At 37.6% G+C, this 14124-nt stretch overlaps 1 protein-coding gene across 4 annotated transcripts in view; it reads left to right on the forward strand.

Moving 5' to 3' along the window:
* Window positions 1-278: 278 nt before the first annotated feature.
* A2M (alpha-2-macroglobulin) overlaps window positions 279-14124 on the forward strand; it is a 70963-nt gene continuing 57117 nt past the window's right edge. For all 4 annotated transcript variants that reach the window (XM_060413441.1, XM_012175443.5, XM_060413443.1 and 1 more), the window contains exon 1: window positions 279-424. In XM_060413441.1, coding sequence (XP_060269424.1) covers window positions 339-424 — 86 coding nt within the window. In that variant the 5' untranslated portion in view covers window positions 279-338. The remainder of the gene's footprint in view (window positions 425-14124) is intronic.

The raw sequence follows: 14124 nt of genomic DNA on the forward strand, positions 1-14124 counted from the left end.
ATTTTGAAGGAGTTGAAGAAGGATGGGTTGAAAGTTCCTCCTCAGGAGCTTTGCTGTCAAAGTTAGAGAAGGTTAATTCTTACTGGAACATAAATTTTTATTGTCTGGAAATGACTCAGAGCCTGTCAGACAGAGTTTAGCCTTGAGACTAATGAAGCAATCGCTGAGAGCATCAACCCTTTCAGGGAATCTGTGTCCAACCATGAACTCCATTTGGAGGCACTAGGTGGAGCTTGTTTGCAAATAGCATATAAAGTCTGCTAAATTTGAAAGGTCTCAAGGACCAGGCTGAGGGCAGGAGCTGGGCGCGATACAGTGCCTGCGGTTTGCCCCTCACGATGGGGGAAGGCAGACTTCTTCACTCTTGTCTCCTGCTACTTCTCCTCACTCAGTTTTCTACCAGCACCTCAGATTCTGTGGAACCGTAAGTCTCACCCAACATCTCTTGCTCAATAGTCTGTTTTTTATTTCAGTCTCTCCCTTATATCTCTGCTTTGCCTTTCCTAGTAATTGCTACCCTTTCATTCCTTAAGATACCTAAAAGTTACAAGAAAGTAGTAAGACTATAACAAGGCTTTGCCGTTCCTAGTAATTGCTACCCTTCCATTCCTTAAGATACCTTAAAATTATAAGAAAGTAATATATTTTTTATTTCACTTATTCTACATTCTTGAAGTCATGTTTTTCATGGAGTCAATAATAGTCATAAACACAATAAGCAGTCATTAGGAAGCATGACAAACCTCAGGCCTTACCCTCACAGAATCATTCTTTCAGGTGAAAGGTATGGACTATAAAAATATTTAAAATGTACAGTTGGGAGTAATTAAACTCATATTGCAGATTATATGTACACAGAAGGTAAGGAACGTATTAAATTATATCACAAGCATATAATTTGCAAAATTCATACTGTGGAAAACTGACAATTTGATTTCTCCAACAAATAAATTGTCTCAGAATGAGAAGCAGAGACCACCTATAAAATTAGAAAGATTTAAAAGGTATATCAATCAATTAATCAATCACAATGTATAGGCCTAATTTTGATAATGATTTCAAAGACACCTTTTAAAACATCATGACATCTGTGATGACCTGGACGGGTGGGATGGGGGCGTGGGAGGGAGGCTCAAGAAGGAGGGATTATATGTATACATTTGGCTGATTCACGTTGTTGTACAATAAAAACTAATGCAACACTGTACAGCCATTTACTCCAATTAAAAAACATGACATTTTAACAAGGAATTATAAATTTGTACTGGCTGAATATTTAAATATAGATGATATTAAAAAATTTTGTTAAATGTTTATGTATGATAATGTAGCTTGTTTTTGTTTAAAAATAATCCTTTCCTTCTGGAAATATATGCTGAAATATTTTAGCGTTTTGCTTCAAAATGATAATGGGAAGGGTGAGGTGGTTAGAAGGTGAATGTAGATGGAATGTGGATATGGTATAGCTAAGGCAAGAGTGCACATAGATGTTCTTGGATGTTAGAACTGGGTATTAAGAGTCTAGTAGTTCACTACATTAATACAGTATTGTGGATGTAGACTTTTAGTAGATTTAGAACAGTTAGATGAACAAATAAATAATATGTGTACATATATACATGGAAAGTTTTATATATTTACAAAAAATATTCCAGATTAAAATTTACACAGGATTGGTGATTTCTCACTTTACATATAAAAGATGCTTTGCAGATAAATTACAAACCAGAAAGATTTTCAGTGTGGTCGTGGGTGACTGGTAACCAAGCATTAGGGTTATTTTTGAGGTTAACTTTAGCATTTCTGTTCAAATGATGCTTTTTTTAAGACTATAACTACTACCACTACTTTTAAAGACTACTATTTTTCTAAGTGGAACATATGTCAGGAGAGCAGGATAAAAACATATTATGAAAATAATAATAATATTGTGGATATATTGGATTCATTTATTATTTTGTCTAATTTTATGCATGTTTGAAATGCTCCATCATAAAAACTTTAAAATTAAAAGGAAGTAACAATGAAAGTTACAAAACATTTAGAACTGAACAAGAATTAAACCATTTTATGTCAAAATACCTGATTTATTTGTTTAAATATCTAGTACATGTGGAAGTACATTTTATAACACCTAAACATTCTATGAATTAAAAAATCAAGAAAGATTGTTATATGAATGAAATGAGCTAGAAAAATGGGGAAAAAAGCAATATATAAACAGTGTTGACAGCGAATTGTGAAGAACAGAAGTTAATAAAATGAAAGTCTACAAAATGATAGAATCAAGAAAACAAAAGTCTGTATTCTAAAGATTAATAAAACATACAACTGGTAAATTTTGAAAGCCTCGATGAAAAATATAATGTTCTAGAAGAATAAAAATTATACAAATTATCAAAACAGAGGATAGAATATTTTTAAAAATTGAATAAACCAGAAATGAAAGTGAATTAGGAGTAAAAAATAATCCTTCACTTACAAAAGATAGCATAACAATATTTTATAGAAAAATTTCATCACACTTTCAAGGAAATGATAATCTCAATCCTAAAAACAATATTTAGAGAGCAGAAAAAGAATACCTATATAAATTATTTTAAGTTTAATATCATAAGAATCACACAAAAAAGAAAATTAAATGTCAATCTCATGTATGGACATAGAAGCAAAATGCAAAATAAAATACTGCCAGTTTGTTACAGCTGTGTATTTAGTTAATTTTACATTAACTGCTAAAACAGCAAACCCAAAAACTCAGTGACAAAGCACAATAACCTAACTTTGTCATTTTTGTGTATGTCACTTCCAAATACTTATCCGTCAAACAGTGATATAAAGGTGCCCACAGGAAGTTTTAATACAGCAGACCTGGATATGACATACATCACATTTACTTATGCTCCATTAGCCAGAACTCAGTGGCATGATGAGACAGTCTTTCTGTGTATTCAGGAGGAAAAGGAAAGAAACTCAGTGCAGAACTAGCCAGTCTCTGCTACAAATGGTGTGTGTGTGCGTGTGTGTGTGTGTGTGTGTGTGTGTGTGTGTGTCTATGTGGCTATGTGTTCCAGTTATCTACCTAGAGTGTAATGAATTAAAACAATACTTTATCATTTTTCTCTCATGGTTTTATGGTTTGACCAGGTTCACCCAACAAGGCATTATTTGCTTTGGTTCTCTCTTGCAGTTGAAGTCAGATGTTGGCTAGGGTTTTGGTCCTCTGAAGATTCAACTGGACTGGGTATCCAAGATGGCTCCTCAGATGGCATGCAGTTCATGCTGGCCATCACCTGGTGGCTCATCTAGAAATGCTGCCCACAGTGTTGACACATGTCCTCTCCAAATGGCTCAGGATTTGGAGCAAGATTCCAAGAGACTGTGTCCCAAGTATTAACATAAGCATTCTAGGGAGTGGGACAGAACCTGAAGAGCCTCTTAGTGTCTAGCTTTGGAAGTCACATAGTACCACTTCCATCACTACCCTTTTTCAAAAGCAAGGCATAGGGCAAGGAGAGGGAACCACATAAGCCTTAGAATACTGAAAGGCATGGTTTATTAATAAACAATCTCTAACCACTAAGCTTTCATAATCTTCCATAAGCCCCTCACTGATTTGCATCTCACTTCCATGTTAAAAAAAAAAAAAATAACACTCATCCATGTTCCCCTCCAACACTTGATGTCTTGTCATATGAAGACATCAGCCTCAGGCTTGAAATCCAGCATCTAAATTAGGTCCAAGTATAGATGAGACTCCTTGGGGTCACCTGCTCAATTTCAGTTCCTTTAGTGTAGTTCGCATTCTGAATATCTGTGAACTAAACAGAAAAGTTATCTACCACCACTCTGCTGGGGGCAATCCCAGGACAACTGTGACAGATACTTCTATTCAAAAAGGTGGAGCACAGGAGGCCACTCCAGCTCATGGTCCATAGCCACTCTGAAATCTGACCAGGCAGTTGTCACCAGTTCTCTGATTAGGGTTCAGTCTTGCTTCCTCAGAGTGGTTCTCTGTGGCTCTGGAATCCACTCTACACTCTAATTCATCCTTTATCTCCCATGAGAAAAGGCATATGTTTTCAGCTGAGATATGCTCTCAATCTTCTTCCAGTCTGTAGATATTTGAGGGCTCTGAAATCTTTTCCCTTTGAACCATTTCTGTCCTTTGAAGTCCCATCTGGAAATGCTTCTGTTAGTACAGTTCTCCTTTTAAATGTCATGGTTTCATATCAGTTTTAATGAGATTTATTCCACGAGACAAAACCAATACCCAAAAACCTCTCCAAAAGGCTCATCTCTACCTTAGGTCACCTACAGGGCTCCTGTAAACTAGATTATTAGAATTCTTATTGTCTAGCAAATACAGAGGAATACCCTTAAATTTGTCAGAATTTTTTTTTTCTATTCAAAAGTAACTGCTAGGCATAACTTTATTTAGTTCTGAACCTTAATGTCAGATGCTACAGTCAAAACTTTGACTTTATTTTTATCCCAAAGTACATTGATTCTGTACTTTGATTTTTATTTTGGCTTTGATTTTTCTCATGATACCCAGGAATAAATGTGAAAGAAATGGGTAAAATATATATAAGAAAAAATTTTAAATAGTAATGAAGAACACAAAAAAAGGACTTGAACAAATGTTAATAAAGCATCCTATGTTTTTGGATAGGTTAAAAGTCAGCATCATGAAAATGTCAAATGTCAATACTCCCTAAATTTATTTACATTTTATGTAATCTTAGCTCAAAGACCATTAGGATCAGAGATGCTGATTCTAAAATTCAGATTTTAAAAACTCCATTAAAATAGATGACATTTTATATATGTGTTTCTGTCTGCCTATGTGTCTATCTGTCTGCCCCTGGTTCCTGGCATAGCACTCCTAAAAATCCCCTTGGAATTTCCTAAGTGATAAGAGTACTTAGAGCATCTTTTATTTGAAGTTTTGCTCTTTGACCCAAGTTGCTGACTCAGAGCTCCTAAATCCATTGGGATTTTTTAGATAAGAGATCTTTTCTTCTAATGAAGCAACTGTTGGTGGGCTCCTGGATAGCTTCAAAATGGGATCTGGGCACCAGAAAGAGAAAACCATGATTAGAATCTATTTCCCTCCAAAATAATGGCTTCAATGTCTACATCTCAGTGTTCTGGGCTGCCACGCCCCCTGCTGTTTCATCCTTATGTATGTATAATTCCTCGTTAATTGTATTTAATTTGCAAGAATCAACTATCAACCTGAGCTGGTTGTGCCTCCTTTTCAGCCCTACTGTTTCTATTTTCATGCATGCATGCTAAGTCACTTCAATTATGTCTGACTCTTTTCGACCCTTTGGACTGTAGCCCACCAGGCTCCTCTGTCCATGGGATTCTCCAGGCAAGAATACTGGAGTGGTTTGCCATGCCCTCCTCCAAGGGATCTTCCTGACCCAGGGATCAAACCTGAGTGTCCTGTGGCTCCTACATTGCAGTTGGATTTTTTACCGCTGAGCCACCAGGGAAGCCCATCTCTGTTTTCAGCATTCTTTAAATGAGGCATTAAGCAAAGGAAAGGAGAGAAGTTTCACGTGATTCAGAAACTCAGTTTTGTTTCCATTGCAGTTCTTTTGGTCAGAGAATTCTTAACCTACACAATATACTTATGAAGGAATTTTGTCCATTCGGTTTTTATTTTTATGTTGGGTCTTCTCTTTCTCTTTCTTTTTGGTAGGAAAATAAAATATTGATATAATTTTATATTTGCATGGTATTTTACACATCTCAGAGATGTTTCTATACATCTCATTTTTTTCTAAACTGTTCCAGAGAATAAGCCAGAAGCAGCATGAGAAACTGCTCTCCTTGGCCTTATTGTAGACCATAATTGCAAGACACAGAATTTCACAATGGGAAACTTGAAAGAAATCTTTGAAAATGATCCGAAAGATCTGAATTAGAATGTAAGGAAGAATTTTGTTCGAAACAAGGGATTTCTCAATCATAGAGAATACATAGGCCAACAAGAGACAGGATAGGAGGTTAGGGCAATTAGAAGTCTAAGAATTCTCTTCCTAATCCAGACCACTTTTTAAATTTCATCTTCATATTTTGCAAAGAGAAAAGAAGCTGTGTACTGGTCTTTTTCCTCAAAGGATGTGTTTAATACCACTTATTACTATGCATTTTGATCCCTCTCTCATAAGGTGAAATATTGTTCATGCATTTTTTCATAGGGAATGGTAGAAATGGTAGAAACAGGAAGCAAAGATAGTCACATTCTCCCAACGTATCACTACTCCCCAGGTGGTGAGGGGAGGGAAGTGGGGCGGAACAGTTAAGTTTCAATGCTAGTGCTCTTTATTGAATCCTGGGGTTAAAATTCCAGATTTCCAGAACCATATGTTTGCTTGCAGAAGCAGGAAAGATATGTGTGTGGGACAGTAACAGCACTTCCAAACAAGAACCAAAGAAGAAATTGGAAAAAGAGTCATTTTATTTACTATTGTATAAGAAAATCACACAGATCAGCAGAAGTCTCTACATTAGTTTTTGTTCAACAATATGAGGTTATGGAACTATATATATGAAAACATGAATTTCTCAAATAATAACAAGATCAGCCTGCTTTTCCCCTTTCCTTTATCTTTTTTTTTCCCCCCGAACAGTTACATGGACAAATCTTAACTGAAACTACACAAGTTCACATTCTTTTCCCAAAGTAAGCAAAATACCTCTGTTTTCCCAGCCTATTTCCCTTCCTAATATGGAAGAATAATTTACTGAAATATTAAAGATTATTTTGGTTTCATGACTGAAAAGGATTTGAAATGGTTGTAATCTGTGCTGATTCTTGTCCTATGGTATTTTTTTCCCTTCCCTATTTAAAAGTGTAGCCAAGTCCTTGTGGCCTTTTGCCTTAAGAATTTTCAAGGTTAGAAGCAGAGGTTGCTTAAAGATGCTATGCAAAAGCCCTGGCACTTGAGCAAGTCCCCAGAGGTGCTCCTGAGGAAGAAGAAAAAGAAGTCTTTTGCAGAGACATTAAAGAGAAGCCCCACTGCAGCCAGGATGGGAAGGGAGTTTGCAGGAGAATGGATATATGTATATGTGTGACTGAGTCCCTTTTCTGTTTACCTGAAATTATCACAGCATTGTTAATTGGCTATATCCCAATACAAAATCATAAGGTTTTTTTAATAAAAGAGAGAGAGAAAAGCCCCACTGGCAGGAAGAAATCAAAACCAGGACATGAGTGGAGCTTATGGGACCCAGGATAGTGGGCACTGGGTCACCTCCATCATTGCACTCAGGGTAATAGATAGGACTTCTGAGCTAAGTAGCTATGTGAGGCACATTCTGGACTACAGAGCTCTCAGTCTCAGGAAATATTCCTGTGTCCGGATAGAGCATAGAAGCAGCCAAGTAGCCAGGCTTCAAAATGGCTGAAGGGCTGGACAATGGCATGGTCATATGAGGAGTAACCAGTTTCATGCAAAGACAAAAGCAGCATCCCAAATATTTTGTTTTACAAACCCCAGTGTGGGGAAGGCTCTAATAAAAATGAAGATTAAGTCTCACTAGAATTTTAGAAGAATGAAAGCAGAGTCAGATTTAATGCAATTCCCAAGTGGCACTAGTGGTAAAGAGCCTGCCTACCAACATAGGAGACTTAAGAGACACAGGTTTGATCCCTGGGTCAGGAAAATCCCTTGGAGGAGAGCACGGCAGCCCACTCCAGTATTCTTGCCAGGAGAATCCCAGACAAAGAAACCTGGTGGGCTAGGATCTGCAGGGTAGCAAAGAGTCAAACACAACTGAAGCAACTTAGCATACACGCACAAAGAAAGTAAAGCAATGTTATATTTCTTTTTTTTTTTTGATTGAAGTGCAATTGACATACAACACTATGTTAATTCCAGACACACAACATGGTGATTTGATATTTCTATACAAAATGATCACCACAATAAGTCTACTTGCCATCTGTCACCATAAAAAACTATTACAATATTATTGACTATATTCCCCATAAATGTTGTACATTGCATCCACAAGATTCATTTCTTTCTCGCTAGAAGTTTGTGCCTCTTAATCTCCCACACTTGCTTCACTAATTCCCCCTACTCCCCTCCCCTAGCAACCACTTGTTTGCTCTATGAGTTTGTTTCAGTTTTCTTATGTTTGTTCACTTCTCTCCTTTTTTAAATTCCACATGTAAGTGAAATTATAGGGCATTTGTCTTTCTCTGTCTGACACATTCCGCTTAGCATAATATCCCCCAGGTCCATCCATGCTGTTGCAAATAGTAATATTTCATTCTTTATTATGGCCGAGTAATATTCCTTTGTATTTGTATGTCACATTTTCTTTATCAGTCACCTGTCAATGGACACTTGGGTTGCTTCCATATCTTGGCTATTGTATATAATACTGCAATGAACATAGGGGAGCATATATCTTTTCAAATTAGTAGTTTTGTTTTCTATGGATAAATACTCAGGAATGGAATTGCTGGATCATAAGGACAGTAAAAGGATAACAAAGGAATACTATGAACAATGCCTTGCCCACAAATTTAATAATCTAAATGAAATGGACTAACTTCTTGAAAGGCCACTTTTGCCAACACTCCTACAAGAAGAAATAGACAATTCAAACTGACCTACATCTATTGAAGAAATTGAATCAATAATTAATAACCTTGCAAAACAGAAACCATCAGGCCCAGATAGGTGAATTTATCAAACATCTAAGGAAAGAGTTATACCAATTCTCTTCAGTTTCTTTCAAAAGATAGACAAGAAAATATTTTCTAACTCAATTTATAAGCCCAGCATTAACATAATACTAAAACTGTACCACGGCAATACAATAAAATAAAACTACAGAACAATATTTCTCATGGGCATAAGTGCAAAAATCTTTTTTAAAAAATAGTAAATCATATCCAACAGTGTATAAAAGAATTATACACAATGACCAAGTAGGATTTATCGCAGTTATCCAAATCTGGTTCAATATTTGAAAATCAATTAATGTAACCCATTACATCAATAGGCTAAAGAAGAAATTGATATTACATGGTATCAGTAGATACAGAAAAAAAGCAGTTAACAAAATCCAACACCCATTCGTGATAAAAAAAAAAAAAAAATTAAAGTAGCTCAATTGTGTCCAACTGTTTGCAACCCCATGGACTCTTCATGGAATTCTCTAGACTAGAATACTGGAATGGGCAGCCTTTCCCTTCTCCAAGGGATCTTCCCAACCCAGGGACTGAACCCATGTCTCCTGCATTGCAGGAAGAGTTTTTACCAGCTGAGACACAAGGGAAGCCCAAGAACATCCCTTCTCTAGACCTTCCTGACCCAGGAATCAAACCAAGGTCTCCTGCATTCCAGGCAGATTCTTTACCAACTGAGCTATCAGGGAAGCCCTAAAAAACAAAACCACTCAGCAAAGCAGAAACAGAGGAGAACTTCCTCAACATGATTTTTAAAAAAAAAGTACTAGAAACTTACAACTTATATCACACTTACTGGTGCAAAATTAAAATTTTCCTACTAATAGGAACAAAGAAAGCATATTCTCTCTTACCACTTCTTTCCAGTATCATATTAGAAGTTCTAACTAATGCAATAAGATAATAAAAGGAAATTAAAATTATACAGATTGAGAAAGAATAAATATCACTCCTGTGATATTAGTCATGGGAGTTTTTTTTTTATTATTTCTTTCAGATCACTACATACAGCAGTAATAATAAGGTTGCAGGATACAAAGTTAATATAAAAACTCAATTGCTTTCCTATATACCAGAAATGAACAAGTAAAATTTAGAATTTAAAAGCACAATACCATTTACATTAACAACCCCACCAAAATGAAATAATTAGGTATAAACTTAACAAAATAAATACATATGCTGCTAGAACAACTGGACATCCACATGCAAAAAAAAAAAAAGAAAGAAAGAAAATGAAGGAATCTACACACTTTTCAAAAAAAATTAACTCAAAATGCATCATAGACCTAAATGTAAAATACAAAACTTCAAAATCCTAGAAGACAACACAGGAGAAAATCTAAGTGACATTAGTTATAGTGATGACCTTTTTCTATACAAAGCAAAGGCATTATCCATGAAAGAAATAATTGATAAGCTAAACTTCATTATGATTAAAAATTTGCTCCGTGAAAGACTCTATCAAGAAAATGAGAAGACAAGCTACAGACTTCTCTATTTATTTTAACTAGATATAATACTAATTAAGCAACCCCTGAAGGAATTAGACTTAATTTCCTCACAGAATAAACAGCATTTTAGCAAGATAATCCTATTTATCTGTCTAGATTTGTCTGTTTATTTTTCCTTAATTGTGTTTATTTTATAAGCAGCCCTGGTTCCTAGAGTAAATTTGAAAAATGTAGCAAACCATTATACATCCAAAAGAAGTATTGGATTGGCCAATGAAAATCATGTCTCTGCCTCTTCCATTGTTTTCTGAATAAGTCAGCCCAACACCACTAGATAGAGATAGATAAGACAGATGTCACACTGTGTTGAAGAGAGTTAAGATAGTAGATAGTGCGGTGTACAACTCCTAAAAGGATTAGAAGAATGTTCACAAAGAAAGTAGCCTGGCTCAATAGCATATTAGAAGTTCTGGCTAATTCAATAAGACAATAAAAGGAAATTAAAATTACACAGATTGAGAAAGAATAAATATCACTCCTGTGGTATTAGAGTTGGAGCAAGATGAGGTGGGTGTCTTTATGGAGGGTTAGTCTACGTGTGGGGCATCAGAAGCCTAACAGAGCATGTATCAATTTATCTACATGTGTATGTATGTTTAAACATGCATAACTCCCTAGCTCTTTTGCTAAGAAAGTCTAAGAGTAGGGACACCATAAAAACAAAGGGCATACCTACATACCAATTCTTGATTTCTAATGTCATTCACTAAAAGAAAAAAAAAAAAAAACATAGTAAAGGAAAATTATAATATGAGCCTGAAATATCTTGGGTCAGAAGATAAGTAGTTTCCCAAGATTAATGAAGGCATGCCAATAGGACCCAGAAGTCAGCTTAAATGGATATTTACTGGTCAAATCTGAGACTATTTGAGCATCAAAATAAATAATGAAATAATAGATTATAACCCATTATACATAGGAGGAAAACATGACTATACTGGCAGAAACAAACAAACACATTGAAATTTTGATAAGAAGTAGGTATGTGTGTGTTAGTTGCTCAGTTGTGTCCAGATATTGGTGACCCAATGGACTGTAGCCTGCCAGGCTTCTCTGTCCCTGAGAAGTAGGTAGGTAGGTGGCAAAGAGTCGGACATGACTGAGCAACTAGGCACACAGCAGGACATTTATATAGTCTAATAGTATCCCCATAAAATATTAGTTACAAGGCAAAACATAAACTCACAAGTATGGCACATAACACCTTAATCAAGTGATTGGATTTAACATTGCCCCAAATGGAAAATACTGAACCATGTGCTACCTGACAGGGTTACAATAAGAACACAGCACCACCCTGGGATATCCCATCTGAAGATGCACATGCCTTCTGGACATCTCTACCTGGATGTCTTACAACCACGTCAAACTCTTGCTGCCTCCTCACTTTTCCTCTCCTCACGTATGAACTGTCTTGGCAATGGCATTATCATCACTTAGCTAAATATGCTCTCCGTATCTCCTTCTAAATCCTAATCTGAAGCACCATTGTCTCCCACCACTGCAAGAATAATCTTTGTGGTGTGACATCAGCATCATGGCAGTTGAGATGCTCTCTTTATTGCTCCCCTTCAGTCTACCACCAGAAAAACATCTGCAACTCAGCAAAGGTGCCTCCATCCAACACACCAGGACATCAGAGGATTTCACACATCCGTATGTTAAAGGTGGGTGGCCTGGGCACATAGAGGAGGCAAAGCCAGGAGAACACTGGAAGCCATGCCTGCGATTCTGGATCACCAGACTTGGTGGCTGAGCCCGCGGCCCCACACAAGCTGGCAGCATCAGGAAAAGTGCATGTGACACTGACCTTCTGGGTGCAGACGTGCCCGTGGCCACAGGGAGCTGAACAGCATGGCAGCGGGGCCTGAGATCCTATCCCTCCAGCCACAGAGGTACCTGTAACTCCACCTTTGACACACACACACAGACACAGTAGCAGCATCCATGACTCAACAACTCTGGTCATGGTAGAGACACTCATGATTCTGGATTCCCCACACACACAGCACACAGCACCAAAGCCTACGCCCCAGGAGGCCTTGGACGTGGCACAGGCACCTGTCATCCTGGTGCCCCAGGTGGTGCTGCCACGGACACTGGAGCAGCAAGATACCCATGATCCTGGAGGCAACAGGAGCAGTGACAGTGATGGCACTGGGCAACACCACTGACAAAGGCAGAGGAGTGTAGAAAGTGCCTTTATGAAAAATAGGGAGGGACTTCTTTGGTGGCCCAGTGGCTACGACTCCCAATGCAGGGGGTCTGGTCTCGATCCCAGGTTAGGGAACTGAATCCCACATGTCACAACTAACAGCACAGCCAATTAAATAAATAAATACATTTTTAAAAATAGAGAAATGTGAGTTGCATAGTCCTGAGTAAATTCATAGCTTAATTCACAGTCAAATTACTATACCTAGAATGTTAATAAATACATTTTAACTTGGAAACTGACCTGCCTCTTGAGAAACCTATATGCAGGTCAGGAAGCAACAGTTAAAACTGGACATGAAACAACAGACTGGTTCCAAATAGGAAAAGGAGTATGTCAGGGCTGTATATTGTCACCGTGCTTATTTAACTTCTATGCAGAGTACATCATGAGAAACGCTGGACTGGAAGAAGCACAAGCTGGAATCAAGATGGCCGGGAGAAATATCAATAACCTCAAATATGCAGATGACACCACCCTTATGGCAGAAAGTGAAGAGAAACTAAAAAGCCTCTTGATGAACGTGAAAGTTGTCTTAAAGCTCAACATTCAGAAAATAAAGATCATGGCATCTGGTCCCATCTCTTCACGGCAAATACATGAGGAAACAGTGGAAACAGTAACAGACTTTATTTTGGGGGGGGGGGGGGCCAAAATCACTGCAAATTGTGATTGCAACCATGAAACTAAAAGATGCTTAATCCTTGGAAGGAAAGTTATGACCAACCTAGATAGCATATTCAAAAGCAGAGACATTACTTTAAAGTAATGTCTCATCAAAGTCTAGTCAAGGCTATGGTTTTTCCAGTGGTCATGTATGGATGTGAAAGTTGGACTGTGAAGAAAATTGAGTGCCGAAGAATTGATACTTTTGAAGTGTGGTGTTGGAGAAGACTCTTGAGAGTCCCTTGGACTGCAAGGAGATCCAACCAGTCCATTCTAAAGGAGATCAGCCCTGGGTGTTCTTTGGAAGGACTGATGCTAAAGCTGAAACTCCAGTACTATGGCTACCTCATGCGAAGAGTTGACTCATTGGAAAAGACTCTGATGCTGGGAGGGATTGGGAGCAGGAGGAGAAGGGGACAACAGAGGATGAGATGGCTGGATGGCATCACTAACTCGATGGACATGAGTTTGAGTGAACTCTGGGAGTTGGTGATGGACAGGGAGGCCTGGCATGCTGTGATTCATGGGGTCGCAGAGTCGGACACGACTGAGTGACTGAACTGAACTGAATTGAACTGAGAACACATTAAGTCTTTAATATTTAGCCTTTTCAACTCTTCATGTACTGTCACAAAAGGAGTGCTTTTCAGGGACTTGCCTGTGGTTCAGTGGTTGAGAATCCACCTGCCAATGCAGGAGACATGGGTTTGATCCCTGATCCAGGAACATTCCACGTGTCACGGAGCAACTAAGCCCACGAGCTGCAACTAGGAGCAGCCCCCACTCCCCACAACTAGAGAAAACCCTTCCCAGCAGCAAAGAGACTGCGCTGCAACCAACACCCAGCACAGCAAAAAATAATAAATAAATAAAAATAATTTTTTTAAAAAAAAAAAAGAATGGTTATCAATTTTGTAAATAACAGTACTGGGGAAGACAACTCTATGAACACGCTGGAATCACATTTGAAAGCTGAAAATAAAGGCCAATATTTGCCAACATAGTAT

The sequence above is a fragment of the Ovis aries genome, chromosome 3, assembly GCF_016772045.2.
Source record: "Ovis aries strain OAR_USU_Benz2616 breed Rambouillet chromosome 3, ARS-UI_Ramb_v3.0, whole genome shotgun sequence".
In the NCBI taxonomy this organism is placed as follows: domain Eukaryota; kingdom Metazoa; phylum Chordata; class Mammalia; order Artiodactyla; family Bovidae; genus Ovis; species Ovis aries.